At 47.0% G+C, this 24,845-nt stretch overlaps 1 protein-coding gene across 3 annotated transcripts in view; it reads left to right on the top strand.

The window, feature by feature from the left end:
- Positions 1–24,845, top strand: part of TTC33 (tetratricopeptide repeat domain 33) — a 121,198-nt gene that overhangs the window by 58,360 nt on the left and 37,993 nt on the right. For all 3 annotated transcript variants that reach the window (XM_073343839.2, XM_073343842.2, XM_073343841.2), the window contains exon 3: positions 10,432–10,513. In XM_073343839.2, the coding sequence (XP_073199940.1) occupies positions 10,432–10,513 (82 nt within the window). The remainder of the gene's footprint in view (positions 1–10,431; positions 10,514–24,845) is intronic.

The raw sequence follows: 24,845 nt of genomic DNA, 5'->3' as shown, positions 1-24,845 counted from the left end.
TTACATATATTATAACCACACTGAGTTGGGGTATGCTGAATTGGTCAGGCCAGTGGAAACTCATTGGCTATTATGCCGCAGAAGATAATATCTACTCTAATGACTGATAAACCACTGGTATGTGCCAGCAACATTAATATTAATAGAGATTTTGTGTTAGAATTTCCTTTGTTTTTAAAATAACAATAGAATGGATAAACTGTGGTTTTGGGGGCTTCCTCCTGAACCCCCCACCCCTTATTGCTGACAGCACCCCAACCCCCATGAGTAGGACATCCACTTCTGCCCCATGCCCACATGCTGTCCCACCAATGACTCAGTGATTGGTTGGGGAGCCATGAAAGTGGGTTCCAGTTGGAGGTTACTCCTACTTGGCATGCGCTCAAGAACAGCCCAATGGTATGTGTGGCAGGGAACACTAGCTCTTCTCCCCTTCTTCATCTGATGAACCTCCTCTGGTCATCAATGGAACTCCCCTTCTGATGAGCCCTATGAGGTTTATTAGATGGAGAAGGTTGGGAAGCACTAATGCTTTCCCCCAACTTCTGTTTCTGCAGCCCGAGCTATTCTTGAGCATCCCACTTTCCTCCCCTTTGAATCATGAACACTCGTCAGAATGACCAGCACCAATCATATGGAGTTAATGTTAATTACCCAGTTTTAATATACATTTATTTTGCTTGTCCTGTTTTGTTTCTTCATTCTGTGTCTCCTATTCAGGGAACAAAAGGAAAAAACAGGTTTTGGCACGTGTGTGTGTGTGAGCATTCCACATGCACTGGATTAGAGGAAGAGTAGGTGAAAGGGACTCTGCTCTGATGAACTGCCTGTGGATTTTCAGAATGAAGCTCCAATTCCTTTGGCTTCTTCCCCCAGATCTCCTAAACTGAATCCTCACTTCTCTATCATCACCCCAGATTCCCCTCATTAAGGGTCTTCTAACGTTCACGGGTTCCCTAGGTTGTGTACCAAGAGCAGGATCAGTGCTGCATATCCAGACAAGGATCCTAAGGGTATGTCTACACTACGGAATAAGGTCGAATTTATAGAAGTCGGTTTTTTAGAAATCGGTTTTATATATTCGAGTGTGTGTGTCCCCACAGAAAATGCTTTAAGTGCATTAAGTGCATTAACTTGGCGGAGTGCTTCCACAGTACCGAGGCTAGAGTCGACTTCCGGAGCGTTACACTGTGGGTAGCTATCCCACAGTTCCCGCAGTCTCCGCTGCCCATTGGAATTCTGGGTTGAGATCCCAATGCCTGATGGGGCTAAAACATTGTCGCGGGTGGTTCTGGGTACATATCGTCAGGCCCTCGTTCCCTCCCTACCTCCTTGAAAGCAAGGGCAGACAATTGTTTTGCGCCTTTTTTCCTGAGTTACCTGTGCAGACGCCATACCACGGCAAGCATGGAGCCCGCTCAGGTAACCGTCACCCTGTGTCTCCTGGGTGCTGGCAGACGCGGTACGGCTTTGCTACACAGTAGCAGCAACCCATTGCCTTCTGGCAGCAGACGGTGCAGTATGACTGGTAGTCGTCCTCATCATGTCCGAGGTGCTCCTGACCACGTTGGCTGGGAGCACCTGGGCAGACATGGGCGCAGGGACTAAATTTGGAGTGACTTGACGAGGTCATTCTCTTTAGTCCTGCAATCAGTCCTATTGAACCGTCTTATGGTGAGCAGGCAGGCGATACGGATTGCTAGCAGTCGTACTGTACCATCTTCTGCCAGGCAGGCAAGAGATGAGGATTGCTAGCAGTCGTACTGTACCATCTTCTGCCAGGCAGGCAAGAGATGAGGATGGCTAGCAGTCCTATTGTACCATCTTCTGCCGAGCAGCCATGAGATGTGGATGGCATGCAGTCCTTCTGCACCGTCAGCTGCCAACCAAAGATGTAAAAGATAGATGGAGTGGATCAAAACAAGAAATAGACCAGATTTGTTTTGTACTCATTTGCTTCTCCCCCTCCCCTGTCTAGGGGACTCATTCCTCTAGGTCACACTGCAGTCACTCACAGAGAAGGTGCAGCGAGGTAAATCTAGCCATGTATCAATCAGAGGCCAGGCTAACCTCCTTGTTCCAATAAGAACAATAACTTAGGTGCACCATTTCTTATTGGAACACTCCGTGAAGTCCTGCCTGAAATACTCCTTGATGTAAAGACACCCCCTTTGTTGATTTTAGCTCCCTGAAGCCAACTCTGTAAGCCGTGTTGTCAGTCGCCCCTCCCTCCGTCAGAGCAACGGCAGACAATCGTTCCGCGCCTTTTTTCTGTGCGGACGCCATACCAAGGCAAGCATGGAGGCCACTCAGCTCACTTTGGCAATTAGGAGCACATTAAACACCACACGCATTATCCAGCAGTATATGCAGCACCGGAACCTGGCAAAGCGATACCGGGTGAGGAGGCGACGTCAGCGTGGTCACGTGAGTGATCAGGACATGGACACAGATTTCTCTGAAAGCATGGGCCCTGCCAATGCATGCATCATGGTGCTAATGGGGCAGGTTCATGCTGTGGAACGCCGATTCTGGGCTCGGGAAACAAGCACAGACTGGTGGGACCGCATAGTGTTGCAGGTCTGGGATGATTCCCAGTGTCTGCGAAACTTTTGCATGCGTAAGGGCACTTTCATGGAACTTTGTGACTTGCTTTCCCCTGCCCTGAGGCGCATGAATACCAAGATGAAAGCAGCCCTCACAGTTGAGAAGCAAGTGGCGATAGCCCTGTGGAAGCTTGCAACGCCAGACAGCTACCGGTCAGTTGGGATTCAATTTGGAGTGGGCAAATCTACTGTGGGGGATGCTGTGATGCAAGTAGCCCACGCAATCAAAGATCTGCTGATATCAAGGGTAGTGACCCTGGGAAATGTGCAGGTCATAGTGGATGGCTTTGCTGCAATGGGATTCCCTAACTGTGGTGGGGCCAGAGACGGAACCCATATCCCTATCTTGGCACCGGAGCACCAAGCCGCCGAGTACATAAACCGCAAGGGGTACTTTTCGATAGTGCTGCGAGCTCTGGTGGATCACAAGGGATGTTTCACCAACATCAACGTGGGATGGCCGGGAAAGGTGCGTGACGCTCGCATCTTCAGGAGCTCTGGTCTGTTTCCAAAGCTGCAGGAAGGGACTTTATTCCCAGACCAGAAAATAACTGTTGGGGATGTTGAAATGCCTATATGTATCCTTGGGGACCCAGCCTACCCCTTAATGCCATGGCTCATGAAGCTGTACACAGGCAGCCTGGACAGTAGTCAGGAGCTGTTCAACTACAGGCTGAGCAAGTGCAGAATGGTGGTAGAATGTGCATTTGGACGTTTAAAGGCGCGCTGGTGCAGTTTACTGACTCGCTTAGACCTCAGCGAAACCAATATTCCCACTGTTATTACTGCTTGCTGTGTGCTCCACAATATCTGTGAGAGTAAAGGGGAGACGTTTATGGCGGGGTGGGAGGTTGAGGCAAATCGCCTGGCTGCTGGTTACACACAGCCAGACACCAGGGCGGTTAGAAGAGCACAGGAGGGCGCGGTACGCATCAGAGAAGCTTTGAAAACCAGTTTCATGACTGGCCAGGCTACGGTGTGAAAGTTCTGTTTGTTTCTCCTTGATGAAACCCCCCGCCCCTTGGTTCGCTCTACTTCCCTGTAAGCTAACCACCCGCCCCTCCTCCCTTCAATCACCGCTTGCAAAGGCAATAAAGTCATTGTTGCTTCACATTCATGCATTCTTTATTCATTCATCACACAAATAGAGGGATGACTACCAAGGTAGCCCAGGACGGGTGGTGGAGGAGGGAAGGAAAATGCCACACAGCACTTTAAGCACAGCACTTTAAAAGTTGACAACTTTAAAATTTATTGAATGACAGCCTTCTTTTTTTTGGGCAATCCTCTGTGGTGGAGTGGCTGGTTGGCCGGAGGCCCCCCCACCGCGTTCTTGGGCGTCTGGGTGTGGAGGCTATGGAACTTGGGGAGGAGGGCGGTTGGTTACAGAGGGGCTGCAGTGGCAGTCTGTGCTCCAGCTGCCTTTGCTGCAGCTCAACCATACACTGGAGCATACTGGTTTGGTCCTGCAGCAGCCTCTGCATTGAATCCTGCCTCCTCTCATCACGCTGCCGTCACATTTGAGCTTCAGCCCTCTCTTCAGCCCGCCACTTACTCTCTTCAGCCCTCCACCTCTCCTCCCGGTCATTTTGTGCTTTCCTGCACTCTGACATTATTTGCCTCCACGCATTCGTCTGTGCTCTGTCAGTGTGGGAGGACAGCATGAGCTCGGAGAACATTTCATCGCGAGTGTGTTTTTTTTTCTTTCTAAGCTTCACTAGCCTCTGGGAAGGAGAAGATCCTGTGATCATTGAAACACATGCAGCTGGTGGAGAGAAAAAAAAGGGACAGCTGTATTTAAAAAGACACATTTTATAAAACAGTGGCTACACTCTTTCAGGGTAATCCTTGCTGTTAACATTACATACATAGCACATGTGCTTTCATTACAAGGTCGCATTTTGCCTCCCCCCACCGCGTGGCTACCCCCTCAACCTTCCCCCCTCCCTGTGGCTAACAGCGGGGAACATTTCTGTTTAGCCACAGGCAAACAGCCCAGCAGGAATGGGCTCCTCTGAGTGTCCCCTGAAGAAAAGCACTCTATTTCAACCAGGTGACCATGAATTATATCTCACTCTCCTGAGGATAACACAGAGAGATAAAGAACGGATGTTGTTTGAATGCCAGCAAACATGCACTGCAATGCTTTGTTCTGCAATGATTCCCGAGTACGTGTTACTGGCCTGGAGTGGTAAAGTGTCCTACCATGAAGGACGCAATAAGGCTGCCCTCCCCAGAAACCTTTTGCAAAGGCTTTAGGAGTACATCTAGGAGAACCGCAAATGCCAGGGCAAAGTAATCCTTTCACATGCTTGCTTTTAAACCATGTATAGTATTTTAAAAGGTACACTCACCAGAGGTCCCTTCTCCACCTGCTGGGTCCAGGAGGCAGCCTTGGGTGGGTTCGGGGGGTACTGGCTCCAGGTCCAGGGTGAGAAACAGTTCCTGGCTGTCGGGAAAACCGGTTTCTCCGCTTGCTTGCTGTAAGCTATCTACAACCTCCTCCTCATCATCATCTTCTTCGTCCCCAAAACCTGCTTCCGTATTGCCTCCATCTCCATTGAAGGAGTCAAACAACACGGCTGGGGTAGTGGTGGCTGAACCCCTTAAAATGGCATGCAGCTCATCATAGAAGCGGCATGTTTGGGGCTCTGACCCGGAGCGGCTGTTCGCCTCTCTGGTTTTCTGGTAGGCTTGCCTCAGCTCCTTCAGTTTCACGCGGCATTGCTTCGGGTCCCTGTTATGGCCTCTGTCCTTCATGCCCTGGGAGATTTTGACAAAGGTTTTGGCATTTCGAAAACTGGAACGGAGTTCTGATAGCACGGATTCCTCTCCCCAAACAGCGATCAGATCCCGTACCTCCCATTCGGTCCATGCTGGACCTCTTTTGCGATTCTGGGACTCCATCATGGTCACCTGTGCTGATGAGCTTTGCATGGTCACCTGCAGCTTTCCACGCTGGCCAAACAGGAAATGAGATTCAAAAGTTCGTGGTTCTTTTCCTGTTTACCTGGCCAGTGCATCTGAGTTGAGAGTGCTGTCCAGAGCGGTCACAATGGAGCACTCTGGGATAGCTCCCGGAGGCCAATACCATCGAATTGTGTCCACAGTACCCCAAATTCGAGCCGGCGAGGTCGATTTAAGCGCTAATGCACTTGTCGGGTGGAGTAAGGAAATCGATTTTAAGAGCCCTTTAAGTCGAAATAAAGGGCTTCATTGTGTGGACGGGTGCAGGTTTACATCGATTTAACGCTGCTAAATTCGACCTAAAGTCCTAGTGTAGACCAGGGCTAAGACTCTCAGAGAGAGGATTGTTAATCTACAAATAGTTTGGAGTCAGAGCTACTTAATTAAAGCTAAAGAAGTTATAATGTTTAGGGTCTGATTATACTGAATATGTACCTTTACTGTTACAAATTCGTTTTCCACTAAAGTTAGATGCAAAAGAAAAACACTAGGAGATGCTGACTGGTATAGAGAAAAGGTTAGAGGGTAGTTTATTGTGTAGTTTGATAGCTGCTCTTGAGTTAGCTTAATTTTTATTACAAACAGAATTTATGGTTTTCATCAAATATTTAGTGGAATATCAGCTTTTACATCTGTATCTTATAGCCCCACACAGTTTTTTCAGTAGCATGTCTGACATTTAATAAACTACAAACTTTTTCTTTTAAAAGAATGAGCCAAGAAAGCTTTTGATTAGAGGTAAAACTCTGTAGAAGGGAGATTCCCCCCCATGCTGCATATTATTACTCTGAACAGCATGCTTCACCTTTGAGGCTTTTTTGTTTGTAGAACAACAATGGCATAATTTTTTTAGAATTAAAGTGTGTATGAACTTTCTGCATATTTGTAAAATAGATTTTCTACTAATGCAGTGGTTCTCAAACTTTTTTTTTCTCGGACCACTTGAAAATTGCTGAGGGTCTCGGTGGACCACTTAATGATCTTTCCAAATGTTGTTTGTACCATTAGTTAACTGTTGTAAAGCGCTTTGTATAAAAGCGCTATGTAAAAAAATTTAATAATTAACATGTTTTTGTTCTATAAATAAAAGCACACAACTCATATTTTAATGTCGATAGTCTTATCTTTGATGTATGATGGATGTGCCTTCTGTCCCCTGCTATGGCAGCTCTCAAGCTGGGGCTGGGAAGGAGGGGCATCTCTCCCTCTCTCCCCCACCGCAGCAGCCCCCAAGCTGGGGCTGGGAAGGAGGGGGGTCTCTCCCCCACCACAGCAGCCACAGAGCTGAGGCTGGGAAGGAGGACCGTCTCTCCTCCGCAGCTGCAGCCCTGGAGCTGGGGAAAGTCACCTCTTTCTCTGGCCACTGTAGCCCTGCATGTCCCAAATTCCGCCCACCCACTCTTCTCACCCCACTGCCACCTCCCACCTACCCTCTATTCCCCCCAAGGTCTTCACCTCATGTTACGTATGCGTCTTCTCCTGGGTCAAGGCACCTAATTAGTGGAGCCACGCCTGCGCTTTCATTCTCTTGTGTGCAGCCACCCAGGCGCACATCTTAGAGGGAACTATCTGCGGACCACCTGACTGGAGCTCACAGACGATGGGTGCTCCACGGACCACAGTTTGTACCTCTGTACTAATGGACGTATTTACATTTTTAACAATAAACTTAATGCTTTGAGAGTGGGTCAGATGAATTACACCTGAAATGTCTTATTTATACATAAGCAACAACAGTCAGTGGTGGGGTCAGAAGAACTAGTAATTTTTCTGTAGTTGGTACAGCCCCTACCCACAAATAGGTCTCAATCCTACTCTGCTTTCCCTACAGTTCAGGTAGGTAGTTTTGGAGTGCTGCTCTCCGACAGTGGTCTTTCCTCTTTGATCACTCTGCTTTAAGTTCATAGGTTGAACTGAGAGCAGTGCTAATGAAATTAATGCTCATCATTCTGTCCCAATAGCTGGGAGAGCACCCCTTGGCTCTGTGCCTCCCCAGAAGCAGCGACATCCTCCTTGCCCAGCTCCTAGGCAGAGGCATGGCCAGGCATCTCTGCATGCTGCCTCTGCCCAGAGCTCTGGCTTTGCAGCTCATATTGGCCAGGAACCATGGCCAATGGGAGCTACGGGGGCAGTGCCTGCAGGTGGAGGCAGCGTGCAGAGCTGCCTGTCCATGCCTCCTCCTGGGAGCTGAGTGAGGGGGATGTCACTGCTTCTGGGGAGCCCCCCCAGGTAAGTGCCACTCAGAGCTCGCCTCACCCCATCCCGTGCCTCACCTCCTGCCCTCTCCCACACCCAAACTCTGCTGCTACTGGCTAGGGGCGTGCACAGTGACCCAAGACTGCCCCAGCAGCGGCCGGTGCGACTGGTGCAGGGGCTGCCTGAGCTTTCCAGGGCCAGGCACGCTGGCCGCTACAGAAGTCACGGAAGTTCTGTGACCCCCATGACAAACTCACAGCCTTACTCATGATTGAACTGAGGGATTTCCATGCTTATCTAATCCTTTTTGCTATTTAACATTTATATTGTGATAGTGCTGTGCTAAACATTGTACAAACCTATAGCAAATGACAGTCCCTGCCCCAAAGTGTTGACAGTCTAAAAGACATCTTGCGACCCCGGCTGAGATTGCCAGCAATTATAATGATGTTTTCTGAAATGTGGACACCTGTCTACTAAGAATGAAGTGAGGTCATAAATACTAAGTTGGTGGTTTAACTTTGAGAAAATGTGAAAACACATTGAAACATCCCTTTGGCTTATATTTAACTTGAATTCTAAACATAGTTGTCAGCCATTTTCATCTGTAAACTTTTTTAAAAGAGTAATTATAGCTGAAGCACTAGTGACAATCATAGTTTAAGATTGCCCAAGGGGTTTCCATTATGACCTGTTTTCTGTCACTCATAAAGTTCTGAAATCTTCATCTATTGGGCTGAAATTTTCCAGACCTGGTCCCTGCCAGAGAGAGTTTTTTTGTTTTTCTTTTTTTTAAGAAAGATAGGATAAAAACACCTGAAAGCTATTTTGAGTATGAAAAATGTGTGTGTGTAAAATTTTTCCAGTTTTTTACATATTACATAAAAAGTTGCAGTATATATATCTTGTGACTAATTTTAATAGGTCTAGCACCTAAGCAACTGAGTTAAAAGCTGAAATTTATCAGAGAGAAAGCCCTCCTTGAGGACAAGTGCCTTTGAATGCAGTTGAAAAAATCATGATTTGATCACTTTATGTGCATTTGAAAATTGCATTTAACAGGCACAATAGTTTATTGGTGTAAAAATGTGTGATATTTTTAACACTGATCCATGAGAAAGGTAGGCTGCACTGTTCATGCATGTATACATGGCTAATTTGGCTGTATATTTAAAATAGATACATTCAGTTAAAGTTTACACAGTATAGGCCTGATCAAAACTTATAGAAGTCAATGGAAAGACTCCCATTAACTTAAGCAGGCAGTGGATCAGGACATGTATGAATCAGTTGTCTATACCAGTGGTTTTCAAACTTTTTTTTCTGAGGATCCACTTGAAGAAAATTGTTGATGCCCGTAACCCAACGGAGCTGGGGATGAGAAGTTTGGGTGTGGGAGGGGCTCAGGGCTGGGGCAGAGGGTTGGGATGTGGGGGTGAGGGATGAAGGGTTCAGGATGTGTGTGGGGGGGTGGATTTTGCAGCCATGGGATCAGAGAATATGTGGAGCCCCATCCAACAGCATTCCTAGTATTTATCTCAGGCCTTGTCTAAGTTAGAAAAATTGCACTGGTGTAATGAAATTAATGTAAATTCTGTCTCATTACACTTGTGGAAACCCCTAATGTAAACACACTTAAACCAATTTAAAATCTTAAATATATCAATTTAGCTTAAGTAGTACTTGTCTAATAGATAAAGCCTTAGCCTTTTTCATTTTCAGTCTGCTTCTTTCCATGTTCACAGTTGGAGGACAATCTAATGCCTAGTAGTCAAATATTTTCCCAGTCACGTTGATGACTGAATCTTTAAATTTTAAGACCATAGTCAGTGCTCTGGTTTACACAGAATATTCTGTTATATTTGAAATTAAAGAAAGATAATTTGATTTACTTTTTAATATGATCTTTTAAAAAAATAGGGATTATGATTAGATGCAATGTAGTGATTATACATTGAGTATCTCTTTAGTTGCAGTAGAAAAAATAAAATGGATAGCCAAATTTTAGTAGGCTTCTTAGACTGGAAAGAATTTTAAAAGGAGATCTATGTCAAGAGTGATCAGATGGGATGTTTTTTTCTTTGGTTGTGATTAAAAGAGATTTGCTACTATTTAATCCCAAATCAAGGGACAGAGAAGGAGGATGGTTTTGAAATTAAGGAATTGGGCTGAGATTCAGGAGATCTGGTTCCAGTTCTCAGTTCTGCCAAGGGCTTACTATGGAGCCTGTGGCAAGTCACTGAGATTTTCAGAAGCGCTCGGCACCCACAATCAGGGTCAGATTTTCAAGAGAGCTCATCTTTTAGGCATCAGAATAAGTAGTTATTTTTTCCAAATGAGCCTAGCATGTTGAGTCCTGATCTGTTTTGTAACTGTACATAAGTGGAAGCTGTTGGGTTCAGAGCATTTGTAAAAAATCTGGCTCCGGTTGTCAGACCTGAGCACTTGAACACCTACTTCTTAATCTCTCGGTGCCTCAGTTCTCCCATCTGTAAAATGGAGGTAATAGTTCCCTGTATTGTGGGGTGTTTTGAGATATTACAAATATTAATATTTGTAAGATGCGCGAATACTTTGGTGGTGAGGATGATATCAATTGAAATACCCAGTCTAAACGATTCATAAACATAGTGAGAACATAATATTGTTTTAATAACTACAGGTACTGGGAAGCTGTTCACAAATGGGATGAAGCACTTCAGTTAACTCCAGAAGATGCTGCACTTTATGAAATGAAATCACAGGTAACTCATGAAAATTCTTTGTTAATTTAGAAATCCAAAGTTATATTGTAGTCTTAAACAGATTATGCCTAAAACCCTGTCACCACTTGTGTATGTAAAAGGAGAGTGCAACTGCACATGAGCCACTGAATTGAAGAAATATTGCTTGTTATAGGCTCAGGGATAGATCCCTTTCTCCTCTTTCAGCATAACAGGGAATCTTCTACAGGTTAGAGTATTTTTACCCTTGCCAAGTGTGCCATAATAACATCTCTGTCCAGGTATGAATTCAACGTCTGAATGTAAATTTTAAATTCAGACATTAAAAAATTATATTTATTATCATTACTCCAGGTAAGTAAAGATCTCCGAATCTGCCATTAATAATCCATATGATCTTACTGAAGAATTAGTTTATTGCCACCTCCTTCCTTTTTTCTCACCCCCCCTTCAAAAAAAGAATATATGGTATATGAAATACATGCCCCATATTTTGGTGTCCACTTACTGGCACAGACAAACTTTGGAGGAAAATGCGTTTAGTCAAATACATTCATTGGTCTCAACCATCCAGGCTCTGTTTCAGGGCTGTTTTGATGGGTTAAGGCTCCAGCAACCACCAACACAGCACTGAAACTTTGATATGTAATGTCCCTTTTCTGTTCAAGCGGCTAGTGAAATTTTGGGGCCATGGGGACTTTCCAGTTAGAAGTAGAAATTTATGGAGTCTGGTATTCTCTTTGATGCAATCTTGTTTATTTACAAGGAAAGTACAAAGCTCTGCTTCTCCAAAGGCAGGAGGAACTACGAACAAAAGGAGCAGTTTCTTAGTTTATAGCTCCAGACCTCTTTAGCCAACAGACCCAAAACTCTCCAGTTTTCCCCAGGGTCATACTGAGCACACAGGCTACTTCTTGGCTTTCTTGTTTTGTTGCTTCTGCCTCTTGCTTTGTTCTTGTCTCTTCTCAGTTCCTGTGTGTTCAGTCACACACCTGCACCTGTACACACACCTAACTGTAATACCAAGTGACCCCCCCCCACCCCCGCAACCACACATGGTGCTGGTTTCTGGCAGACTGTATTAGTCCATGTTTTAGGTATGGTCCTTCAATATCTCATACAACTACCTTAAATAAAGAACATATTCACTCACCATTTTGAACTAGATTGTATCTCAGCCCATAGTAAGGTTTCACCCAGTTAGTAGCAGTATCAGCTGTGTGGACTAAGAAAACTGCTGACCTCACAGTGACTTACTTTTTGTATGGCTTCAGTGGCAAAGTTACTGGACACCATTATTTTATGCATGTCCATGTGCTTGTGTCCCCCTCTTGCCTAAGTAGAAAAATAAGATTCTTCTTCGAGTTATTGCTCATGTGTATTCCACAATAGGTGTGCGTGCTCGCCACGTGCACCGGTGCCGGACGTTTTTCCCCTAGCAGTACCCATAGGGGGGAGCGACCCCTGGAGCGGCGCCTGCCTGGCGCGGTATAAGGGGAGCTGCGCACTCCCCGCATCTTCAGTTCCTTCTTGCTGCCAGTGAAGGTGTGTCGGAACTGCTCTGCTCCAGCTTTGCTATAGCTCGTCCCCAGAACTGTTCATTCGTTCAGCGTTAGTACCTGTAGTTATTTAGCTGTTAAGTTAGTTTAGTTAGTCAGTGAGCCTGGGCTGGGGCATGCCCCGTACCCCGGGGTTTAAGTTGTGCGGTTCTTGTAGGTGTTCTATGCCAAGAAGTGACCCGCATGCAGACTGTTTGCGCTGCTCGGGAGAAACCCATATCAGCAAAAGGTGCAAGATTTGCAAGGCCTTTAAGCCTTGGACCAAAAGAGAAAGTGACATTAGGCTCCGGGCCATCCTCATGGAGTCGGCGCTGACCCCGACCCCAGCAAGCTGCTCCGAATCGGTACCCGGCACCGTGGCGTCAGTACGCAGCAACCCTCCGGTGCCATCGACCAGTCGGCATCGCTGCCCATCCCCGGGGCATGCCAAGAGGGCCAGAAAGACTCCCTCTTCTCAGCGGCACCGAGGGAAGTCTGGGACAGAGGCTAGGCCCAAGTCGGGCAGTCCTCGATCCCCACCAGGCCCCAGGCCTCTGACTCACGTTGAGCGGAGTAGCCCGGCCCCTTCAGAACAGGCCTCTCCAGATGTCTGGATGCTATCCATGCCTGAAGCCCTCCAGGCAGCCCGGGGCATTATGTCCATGCTGGTGCCCGGAGCACCTCCAGTGTCGGCCCCGCGCTCCAGAGGGAAGCCTCCGCTGGGATCTCCGCAGTCGCCTCTGGCCTGGTACCCATCTCGGTCGAGGAACGTTCCTGATGCCGATCGCTGCCCAGCAGTCGCTCGGGGCAGAGTCCAGGTGGATAGCCCTCGACGCTGACCAGACTGTCTGGATGGGTTCCGTCTGGCCGGGACTCACAGCACCGCTTGTCCTCAAGGAACGAGTATCAGCGGGACTGTGGCGGGCATCGCCATCGGTCCTTGTCTTGGAGAGAGTACCACAGTCAATCATGGCACGGTCGTCGACACCGTTCCTGCTCAGACTCCCGCTCCAAGTCTCCGCCAAGACATCGCAGACCCGGGGATCGATCGCCAGCATTTCACCGTTGTAGGTCTGCCTGTCGAGGCCATTCGCGGAGCAGCTGTTACTGCCGGTACCGATCCTCCACGTCAAGATCGCGGTCCCATGGCCATCATAGATCCCGGCACCACCGCTCCTCCCAGTCCAGAGACAGCAGCAGATCTTATGCCAGCCCAATCTCCATTCGTAGCCGTCCTTCAATGGGCCAGGCCAGCCAACCTGAACAGCCGGCCCTGCCGGTGCCACAGTAGGTGCAGTGGCACCGAGCGTTGTGGCCAGCCCATGGTAGCAGTGGGCACTGTGGCCTCCGGCGCAGCCCCTGGTGGGAGCTTGCTCGGTGGCCGGAGCTTTGGAGGCACCATCGGCCTCCTTCTCCAGACCCCCGAGAAAGGAGGTGGTGGGACATGTGTCTTCGGCACTGTGCCCGGAGTCCAGCCAGGTGGTGGATCCTCTGGTGCTGGCCTCTTGCTGACAGCAGGAGGAGGCGATTGTGGCCCCGCCCGCCTCTATCCCGCAAGAGGCCCACCAAGAACTCTTAAAGAGGGTGGTAGCAAGCCTCCATCTCCAGGCAGAGGAGATGGAGGAACCCTCAGACTCCCGGTTTAACGTGTTGTCACCATTGGTAGGGTGGCTTTGTCTCTCCATGAAGGGGTGGCTAAGATTTCAAATTTCCTGTGGCAAATACCGGCCTCGATGGTCCCCATCTCTAAAAAGGCAGAATGCAAGTACTTTGTACCCACTAAGGGGCATGAGTACTTGTATACCCACCCGGTGCCCAACTCCCTGGTTGTCGAGTCGGTCAAGCACATGGAATGGCAGGGTCAGCCAGCCCTGACCCCAAAGAACAAAGACACTTGGAGACTGGACTCCTTCAGAAGGAAAGTTTATTCATCTTCGAGCTTCCAGTTACAAGTGGCAAACCATCAGGCTCTCCTGGGCCGGTACAAATTCAATCTGTGGGGCTCCCTGCCCAAGTTTGAGGACTCCCTCCAGGAGAGTGATAGGAAAGAGTTCAAGGTGCTAGTTGAGGAAGGGGCAGCGGCCACGAGGGCGTCCCTGCAGCCAGCCTCGGATGCTGCAGACATGGTCGCACAATCAATGGCCTCTGCGGTGTCCATGAAATGGGTGTCATGGTTCCTGCTCTCTGGGCTGTCCAGCGAGGCGCAGTCTTCCATGCGGGATCTCCCGTTTGATGGGAAAGCTCTGTTTTCAGAGGAAACAGATACAAGGCTGCATGGCATGAAAGACTCCCTCACGACCCTCCAGACTCTGGGCCTCTATGTCCCAGCTCCGGCAAAACCTAAGTTCCAGCTGCAGCAGACTCCCGCCCAGGCTGCTCTCCTGAAGTACGAGGCCACCCATAAGAAGCAGCGGGGCTATAAGAGATGCCCTCAAAGGCAGTCTCAGCTTGCTCCCCAGCCTGGGTCCTCCAAGGGCAAGCAGGCGGGGAAAAGGAGTTTTTGATGGGACGCTCGGGGGCACCCCACCAATCCTCATCAGGGATCCATTCCCAATAAAACTTCCCTTCTCCAACTGGCTGTGTGCTTTCCTCCTGGAATGGTTATGGCTAACCTCGGACCGATGGGTCCTCAACACCATCTCCCGGGGTTACACCCTCCAGTTTAGTTCTTCACCGCCCCGTCCCCCTTGGGGGACACCTCGCACAAAGCTCTGCTCGAGCAGGAGGTGGGGCAGCTCCTAGGTCTAGGAGTGATAGAGGCGGTGCCTGAGGAGTTCATGGGCAAGGGATATTACTCCCGTTATTTCCTTATCCCGAAGGCCAAAGGGAGGCTCAGGCCCATCCTGGACCTCCCAGATCTGAACCAGCACATGGTGAAGCTCAAGTTCCGCATGGTCTCCCTGGCCTCCATCATCCCCTCCCTGGAACACGGGGACTGGTACGCTGCCCTCAGTCTACAGGACGCGTACTTCCACATCCACATATTCGAGGTGCACAGGCGCTTCCTCCATTTCGTGGTGAGACAGAATCATTACCAATTCACGGTCCTCCTGTTTGGTCTGTCCAGTACCCCCAGGGTGTTTACAAAATGCATGTCGGTGGTAGCGGCCTACCTCAGATGGCAGGGGGTCCAGATATTTCCCTATCTGGACGATTGGCTTGTCAAGGGCACCTCCCGGTCGCAGGTGAGGGATTATGTGGTGCTCCTCCTGTCCACGGGCATTGCCTTGGGCCTGTTGGTAAACACCAAGTCCACGTTAGTCCCAGTCCAATGCACAGAGTTCATTGGGGTGCTCTTCGACGCAGTGTCGGCCAGGGCCTCTCTCCCGCCAGACAGATTTGAGACCCTGAAAGGTCTCATCGACTAGGTCACGAGGTTACTGGTGACAACAGCCAGGGTTTGCCTACAACTCTTGGGTCACATGTCGGTGTGCACATATGTGGTCCGTTATGCCAGACTCAGGATGAGGCCCCCTCCAGCTCTGGTTGGCCTCGAAGTTCTCGCAGGCCACTGACAGGATGGACAAGGTCCTCACCGTGCCAGACTCTGTGATCACCTCCCTATGATGGTGGTGGTCTGCCCCAAACAACATGCTCCAAGGGGTCCCGTTCAGGGACAGGGTTGGGGGCCCCATATGGGGAACTTTCAGACCCAAGGCCTGTGGTCGGCTCAAGACCTGATCTTACATATAAACATCAAGGAGTTCAGGGTGGTGCGGCTGGCGTGTATGGCCTTTTGCTTGCACCTGGAGGGCAAAGTAGTCAGGGTCCTCACGGACAACTTGGCCTCGATGTTCTATATCAACAGGTAAAGCGGAGCCTGATCCTCTGCTGCGAAGCCCTCAGGCTGTGGGACTTCTGTATAGCCCATGACATCCACCTGAAGGCCTTCCACCTACCGGGCACCTGAAATGAGAGGATGGATCGCTTGAGCAGGGACTTTTCCTCGCAATACGAGTGGTCCCTCCACCCGGAAGTGGCCCACCGGCTCTTCAAAAGGTGGGGAACTCCTCAGGTGGACCTGTTCGCAACTCAGCAGAACCGGCGATGCTCCCAGTTCTGCTCCGGGGGCGGGGCTTGGAGAGGGGTGCTCTCTCTGATGCCTTTCTCCAGTCCTGGTCAGGCTGGCTTCTCTAAGCCTTTCCCCCATTCCCTCTAATCAGCAGGGTGCTGGAGAAGATAAAGACGGTCAAGACCAGGGTCTTCCTGATTGCCTTGGCATGGCCCAGGCAGCATTGGTACGGGACCCTCACGGGCCTGGTGGTAGCTCTGCCGTGGCCGTTGCCGCTCCGCCTGGACCTGCTCTCTCAGGACCAGGGCCGCCTCCTCCACCCAACCTGGTTGCTCTTCACCTTATGGCATGGCTGCTCAGTGGTTAGGTGGAGAGGAAGAGATGTGCTCAGAGCAGGTTCAGTGCGTCCTCCTCGAAAGTAGATGGCTCTCCACTTGCCGCGCTTATTTGGCGAAGTGGTCCCGGTTTTCTAGGTGGGTGGCGGACCAGGGTGTCTCCCCGGTGACTGCCCCGATCCATCTTATCCTTGATTACCTCCTCCACCTGAGGGCCCAGGGTCTGGTGCCCTTGTCAGTCAAGGTGCACCTGGCAGCCATATCGGCCTTCCATCCACTGGTGCAAGGGCACATGGTATTTTCTCATGCTATGACTGACCTGTTCCTTAAGTGTTTGGACCATCTTTTTCCATATTCTAGACCCCCTGGTCCCGCAGTGGGACCTAAACCTGTTGTTGGCTCATCTCACGGGGCTCCCATTTGAACCCCTGGCCACGTGCTCCTGGTTTCACCTCTCATGGAAGGTGGCCTTCCTGGTTGCAATCACGTCGGCCAGGCAAGTCTTGGAGCTTAAGGCCCTGACCTCCGAGCTTCCATACACGGTCTTTCATAAGGACAAGGTCCAGCTCTGCCCACACCCCGTTTTCCTCCAGAAGGTGGTCTCCACCTACCAAATGGGTCAGGACATTTTTCTACTGGTCCTCTGCCCCCAGCCTCACACGTCCAGTGAGGAGTGCCATCTCCAAACGCTCGATGTGTGGAGGGCTCTGGCTTTCTACCTCAAGCAGACCAAGCCGTTCAGAAAGTCCTCGCAGCTGTTTATTACCTCGGCTGAGGCTTTCAGCGGCTTTCCAATTGGATCACTTTGTGTATCTGTTCATGTTATGAGCTGGTGGGTGTCCTCCCACCACCCATTGTGAGGGCACACTCAACTCGGGTGCAGGCCTCTTCAGCTACCTTCGTGGCCCACGTCCCCATCCAGGACATTTGTAGGGCCGCCACGTGGTCTTCGGTTCACACGTTCACTTCACACTGTGCGATCATCCCCCAAACCAGGGATGACACTGGGTTTGGCAGGGCTGTCCTCTGTCCTGGGAACTTGTGAATTCCTACCCACCTCCAACAGATATAGCTTGGAATCACCTATTGTGGAATACACATGAGCAATCACTCAAAGAGGAAAAGACAGTTTTTCCGTAACTGATGTTCTTCGAGATGTGTAGCTCATGTTTATTCCACATCCCACGCTCCTTCCCCTCTGTCGGAGTTGTCTGGAAAGAAGGAACTGAGGGTGGGGGGAGTGTGCAGCTCCCCTTATACCACGCCAGGCAGGTGCCACCCCAGAGGTTGCCGGGGGTGCTCCCCCCTATGGGTACTGCTTGGGGGAAAAACTTCCGGCACCGGTGCACGTGGTGAGCACGCACACCTGTTGTGGAATAGACATGAGCAACACATCTCGAAGAACACCAGTTACAGAAAAGGTAACTGTCTTTTTCCCATCTTTTTGTAACATACATTCAGTGAATTTTTGAATTGGAAATGAGGAGCCAGTTAGAGGGAGAGAAGATAAAATGTGGGTTCAATATCCTTTTACCTTTTTTTACTTTTCATTTAAGCTTTTGTTATGCCATTTTCTGTTTTTCATTTAAGATGTTTTAGGTTTTTTTCCCGTTCACATGGTTGATTTGTTTCTTTTTGCTCCTTACCTTTTAAAACAATGTTAACTGCCAGACTGCTTCTGAATGTAGGCACACCACAGTAGAACATACCTGCTGTGCTGCCGAATATATCAGATATGTTCTAGTATTTCACTGATTTCAGGAAATGACTGCAGCCCAGCAGATGAGGTGGAGGACCAGGAGAAACCATGTTATATGTTTACAGAAACCAAACCCTAGTGTTTGACTGATTCCCTAGTTTGGCGCCAACAGTATGTTCTCCTCTCTCCACTTAGGCTTTCTCCCTGGCCTTTTAAAAATATACATATTCCTACTTTCTAATGGTGTACAGAGAAGAAGGCAATTGACAGATTCACAATGGCCTGTGTGTGCCTGGAGTATATTTCCCAAGGAGACATTCTGTTTTCTCTCAGATCAGTTGTATTAATACTTTGGGTACATACTTGCTCATAGCAGAGGCCTTAGTAAAATCTGGACCCAGTAACCAAAGGTGAATAGTTCTGGTATTATGTTGGAATTGCTGTATTTGTTGACTCTTACTACCCATTCAGATTTCCCGGAGAAGGTATTTTTCCCTATTGTTTGGGAGTATATGATGACCAAAAACCACCTCTTCCCCACTCCCATCTCCATGAATCCTCAAATACTATTTTAGAAATTAAGCATATATATCATGTTTTGTCATAGTGCCCTATTGGGAAAAGAACCAAAAGGCTGGTGATTGGAGAGGGGAAAGGACCAATGGGTGGAATGAGACAAAGACAGGAGAGAGAACACTGCACGTAAGAGGAAGAGGAAGAAAGTCCACATCAGAAAAGAGAGAGGATTAAAGATTAAGAGAATAAACAGTTAAAAGGGGAAAATACTCTGAAGGAAAATGTGGCTATTGAAAAATATAGAAGAAAAAAACAGAGGCTAGTGGGCAGTAAAGAAAAAGGACAAAAAACCCCAAAAACCCCATGGTGCTGTAGTAAATTAATTGTTGTTTATTTTATGGGAAATATGCTTTATTCATTGTTAGAATCTATAATATTATAATTGACTGTTTCCAGTAAAAAAAAAAAAAAAAATAAAGGCAAAACAAAAGAAAAACAAAAACCTGAACACTATTTGAATGGGGATGTGATGATAATCCCTCTCACCCTCTTTGGATGTTGTCATGTTTTGTTTTTCCTGGGCTGGAGAATGTTTGACTCCTCAAAAATGTGGAAGTTTATTAATAATCAAATATATAAAGGCCATTTGTAGTGAAATAACACCAAGATGGCATCCGATTGTGCATAGATACTGAAGGTTTAGTCCTTCTTTAATTGTGGCTTTCTGTTCTTTAGTAGTTTCAAGACACACCCTTTACAGCTTATGTAATTTTTCTTCATGAATTCCCTTGGGTAACGCATCAAATATACTGAATTATTTGGCTCACATCTCTATGCACATTATATGTTACATTAGAAAGGCTCTGTTGAAACAAAGGAGTAGGCCTCTGTATTAATTAGAAATGGTCCTTTTGTTTCAGTGAAGTAGACATTAGGATCCATAAATAGCTTTCTTTTGAAATTACTGAATGTTTCTAATGAAGCACACTCATAATTTGTTTTACATTAATGGATCAAAGAAGTGGACATTTATTTTTCCTTTCATATCCGGCTACACTTCATAGTCAATTATTTTCCTCTTGATTTTGTACAACAAATTGCTTCTCTGAAATTCCACTTAACTCTTTGCATTATTCAATGCCTGTAGGAGGCAAGAAGGGGCACCTAACATACCTTCAAATATACTTAGAGCCAGGTTTACCAAGGTATATATGCACCTAAAAATGCAGATAGTCACATATGAGGAGTTATAAAAGCTGACAATTAGCAAAGATACAACTGGTTTTGAAGTGTGTCTGACTGACAGGACTATAATTAGTCAATCCATCCCATTTATTCTTTTTAAATATTGGCATAACATTAGCTTTCTTCAAGGCTTCTGAAACTAGCCCAAGACCTTCTGAAAATCAACGTCAATGGTCCAGTGAGATCCTCAGCCAGCTCTTTTTAAACTCTTGAGTGCAAGTTATCTGGACCTTCTGGTTTTAAAATGTTCAGCTTCAGTAGCTGCTGTTGAACATCCTCCTGAGCTACTAGTGTAGTGGAAAGAGTATTATTGTTCTCATATGATGAGACTACATAATCTGTTTTTCCCCAAACACAGAAAAGAAATATTTATTGAACACTTCTGCCTGTTCTGCATTACAGAAGTATTGATAATTCTACCATGTCCATCTAGTAATGGACCGATACCATTGTCAGGATTCTTTTTCCCTCCTAATATATGTAAAAAACTTCCTTTTTGTCCATAACTCTGTTGGCTATAGATTTCTCCTTATGTCTGTTTGCTTCCATTATCAATTTTCTACAATTCCTAGCTCCTGATTTACATTCATTTCTAACAACTTCCCCTTCCTTTCATTTGTTATATATTATTATTTTTATAGGTATCTTCACGTCCCCTCTAAACCGGGTCATTTATTTAACCAATATGGCCATCTTCCTAGCTTTTTTGGGCATCTTGTAAAATGTTCTAAAACATTTCTCCACTGTCACTGACTTTTTTCTGATTAAATTCTTCTTCAGAGTTGATTTTTCTTATAATTGTTTTCAGCTTTGTGAAACTGGAGTCCTTTTAAAGCACCAGGTTTATGTGTGTATGAGTGCATGTGTGCGTGTATAGATATAGATATCTATATCTATATATACATCCTGGTTTGGACTTTATTGTGTTTGCACATTAAAAGTGTGTGATCAAGTCATGATCAATTGTACCTAAGCCAGCATTAGTTTTTAGTTCTCTGATCAGTTCCTCTTTATCTATAACGACAAGATCTAATATAAAATTCTGCTATGTTGCAACATTTGTTTTGTGTTAGGAAATAGTCATCTATAATATTAAGAAATTCAAGGATTTTTACTACTGGCAGTATGAGTCCTCCAGCAGATGTCACTCAACTGAAGTCCCCTATGATCACGCAGCTTTTTTTCCTCCATATTATAGATACATGCCTACAGAAGCAGTCATCCTGTTCCCTAGTATGATTTGGTGGTTTGTGGCAGACACTAACTAATAATCCATCTCGTGCTTTATCTCTTAGGACATTGAGCCATAAGTATTCAAGATCATTCTATTCCTAGTTATCAGCGAATCGGAAAGAGGTAATGCCATTTTTGACATAGAGTGACACTTCTCTCCTTTTGCCCACTCAGTCCTTCCTAAATAGGTTATAACTATTGATTTGAACATTCCAATTGTGCAAATCATCCCACCAGGTTTCAGTAATACTTACTAAATTGAATTTATGCCCATGAATGAGTTCCAATTCCTCTTGTTTGTTACCCAGGCTCCTAGCATTGGTATATAGGTAACTCAAGAATTTCTTCTCTTTGTGTCCGTTGGGTCCTTGATTAATTTTGTTCATAACATCTTGATTCTGAGCTAAAATGAATGCTCATATCTTCCCTCTTTTTACCCTCCCATTTTGTTATTGAACTCCCCTCCTGACTATTCCTCTCCTTGAGGAGATTTGTTCCCTTCTGCTGAGGCTGAGGCCATCCAAACTATATAGCTCCCTTTCCCCATAGAACAGTAGTTCCCAAACATTTCAGTCACGCCCCTCTTACCCCATCCACCTCTGGGAACAGAGCTTCAGCCAGGGGCCGAGGCAGGGCATGGGAGCAGAGCCAAGACTGGGGGCAGACATGAGGCTGGGTCCCAAAGCGAAGCCGTTGCTGGAGGCCGAAGCTGGGGGCAGGGATGAGGCGGGGGCCAAGAGCGGAGCCGGGGCTGGGAGCCAAGGCTGGAGGCGGCGCCGGGGCTGAGCTGAGAGCGAAGCTGAGGCTGAGCTGGGGCCTGGGAGTAGAGCCATGGCTGGGGCGGAGCCGGGGCCTGGAGTGGAGCTGGAGCCGGGGCTCAGAGTGCAGCCACGGCCTGGGGGCGAGGCCAGGAGCAGAACCACAGCTGGAGCCAGGACCAGGAGTGGAAGCCGTGGCCGCGCCGCAGTCAGGGGCCAAGGCTGGAGGCAGGACTGGGGCTGGGAGCAGAGCCGCGGCCGGGTGTGGGGCCAGAGCAGAGCTGAGGGTGGAGCGGGGCCTGGGGCCCACCAAAACGTTCCTCCTTGCCCCCTTAGGGGGGAGAGTCCCGCACTTTGTGGACCACTGCCATAGAAGGTGGACCAGTGTGCTACAAAACTAAACTTTCCATTGTACGCCACTTCCCCAGCCAGCAGTTCCCTTCCAAAATCTTCTTACTCCTGAGACAGGAAGGATCTCTAAGAACATTGCTTGACAATCTTCTTCTTCAGCCCACTTCCAAATTTCCTGAGGTCATCTATTATCTGCGAGATACCACACAATGCAGTGTCATTAGTGCAGGTGTGAACCATCACCCATCAATCTTTGCCCATCAACTTCAGAAGCCTATCCAATCTTAGAGTGGTATCTTGTATCTTGGCTTCAGAAAGACAGTACACTGTGCAGTTGGCCTATGCAGAGAGCTCTTCCAATATTTCTGAGAATTGAATACCCAACAAAGATTGTCTGTCTTCTTTAGATGGTTGGGGAACTCTTTGTGGGCAAGCTTGGTTTTCTTAGAAGTTTGGCTGAGCTGCCGTCCACAGGTATGTCCCATACGTCTCTCTGTTCCCTTGGATCAGCCAGTTCTTGAGAAGTACCTTCCACAGTTTCCACATTGAGGACCTGGTATGGATTGGAAACTTCTAGCTGTGTGGAATTCCTCCCAGTCATCTTCTCTGTGGTGGCCACTGCCTGCCCATCCTCATCTATCTGTAGCTATGAAGAATGCTGATGTTATCTCTTGCCTCTGTACATCTAGGAATAAAGAATGTAGGCCATACTTACAGGATGGGGGACTCTAACCTGCGAAGCCGTGACTCGGAAAAAGATTTTGGGGTAATGTTGGATAATCAGCTGAACATGAACTCCCAGTGCAATACTGTGGGCAAAGGGGTGAAAGTGATCCTTGGATGCATAAACAGGGAAATCTTGAATTAGAGTAAAGAGTTTATTTTACCTGTGTATGTGGCACTGGTATGACTCTTGCTGCAATACTGCATCTAGTTCTGGTGTCCAGAATTAAAGAAGGATATTGACAGATGGAAGAGGGCTCAGATAAGAGCCACAAGAATGACTGACGGATTAGAAAATCTGCTTTGTAGTGTTAGGTTCAAGGAGCTCAATCTATTTAGCTTAAGAAAGAGAAGGTTAAGGGATGACTTGATTACAGTCTATAAGTACTTATACAGAGAACAAATATTTTATAATGGGCTCATCAGTTCATCAGGGAAAGGTATTACATGATCCAATGGCTGGAAGTTGAAGCTAGTCAAATTCAGACTAGAAGTAAGGTGCACATTTTTGACAGTGAGGGTAATTAGTCATTGGAGCAATTTATCAAGGATTGTGGTGGATTTTCCATCACTGACAATTTTAAAATTAGGATTGGATTTTTTCCCTAAAAGGTATGCTCTAGGACAGTGGTTCTCAAATTTTAGCAACCCAAGGACTCCTGTTTTGATTAATTTTTTTTTGCAGACCCCCAAAGCCCCTGCTCAGCCCCAGGCCCTGCCCCCACTCCACCCCTTCCCCAAAACCCCACCTCCTCCCCACCTCTTTCCACCCCTGATCCATCCGTGTCCTGCCTCTTTCTGCCCCCTCCCCCAAGTGTGACCTGTCCCCGCTCCTCCCCCTCCCTCCCAATGCCTCCTGCATGCCACTGAACAGCTGTTCCCTGGTGTGCCGGAGGCACTGGGAGGGAGAGGAAAGAGCTGATCCTTTGCCATACTCAGGTTCAATTTTAGCCAGCTGTTCTTCATCCAAGAGCTGATCTCATCCAAACACTGGACCGTCTTGGTAGTACTGGTGTGTCATATGTGGTGATGGGTAGCTAGAGCTGTGTGTCATCTGCATGTTGCTGGGACCTAAGTCTGTGTTGTCTGACAAAGGCATCCACCTGCATGGAATACTTACAGAGCTGGAACCATAGTTTGTATTTAAAAAGATACTGGCAAGATTAATACATGTGTTTGTAAAATGTCCTTGCCTATCTTTTTAATACCACTGGAGAAGATTGAAAATTGAAAGAATTTTTTAAATAACATTTAATTTTCATCATTTATTTTGTTTCCTTCCTGCTTTTAACATTTACTTGGACAGTTGTAACACAATTGGTCAATTTCATTGTGGTGGTCCAAGTTCGGTTTACTTTCTGATCCTCTTGTAGTGCATAGTACTGTTGTGATCAGATTCAAAAAACACTCCAGAAAAATGTTCAAATATAAAAATATTTTGAAAAATTGTAAAAGAAATAATTTCTTATCTGTGTGGTTTCTAAAACCTTTTTTTAAAACAAAACCTAAATTTTGGGCCTTAACTAAGTTGGCAACATTCTTATAATGCAAGCAAGTGGCTAGTACAGATGTCATTTATGATCTGATCTGTTAACTAACTTCCAGGAATCATAACTTGATGTAATTTGATGCCCTTCTGCTTTTAAAGGCACTAATCTGAGCAGTGAAATACTGTTTATCCCAAAATTGGAACGTATAAGTCATTCCAAAAATATTATTGTTAATATTTAAACAGTATTTTCATACACTTGGGTAATTTGTTCCAAACCACCATACCAACAAAAATAATAAAGCTGTTGTGCAGCTAAATCAGACAATTTTTTAACTGCAGATTTAGAAGAACAATAATGCATTCACTGAGCAACGGATCAATTTGTCAGAAAAAATGTTGAAGTTTTGGGAAAAAAATCTGCCTAACACACTACAGAATGTGATTCCTATTT

This window comes from Lepidochelys kempii, chromosome 5, assembly GCF_965140285.1.
Source record: "Lepidochelys kempii isolate rLepKem1 chromosome 5, rLepKem1.hap1, whole genome shotgun sequence".
In the NCBI taxonomy this organism is placed as follows: Eukaryota; Metazoa; Chordata; order Testudines; family Cheloniidae; genus Lepidochelys; species Lepidochelys kempii.
Note: the sequence above shows the minus strand (reverse complement) of the source record. Positions and strands in the feature narration are given on the sequence as shown.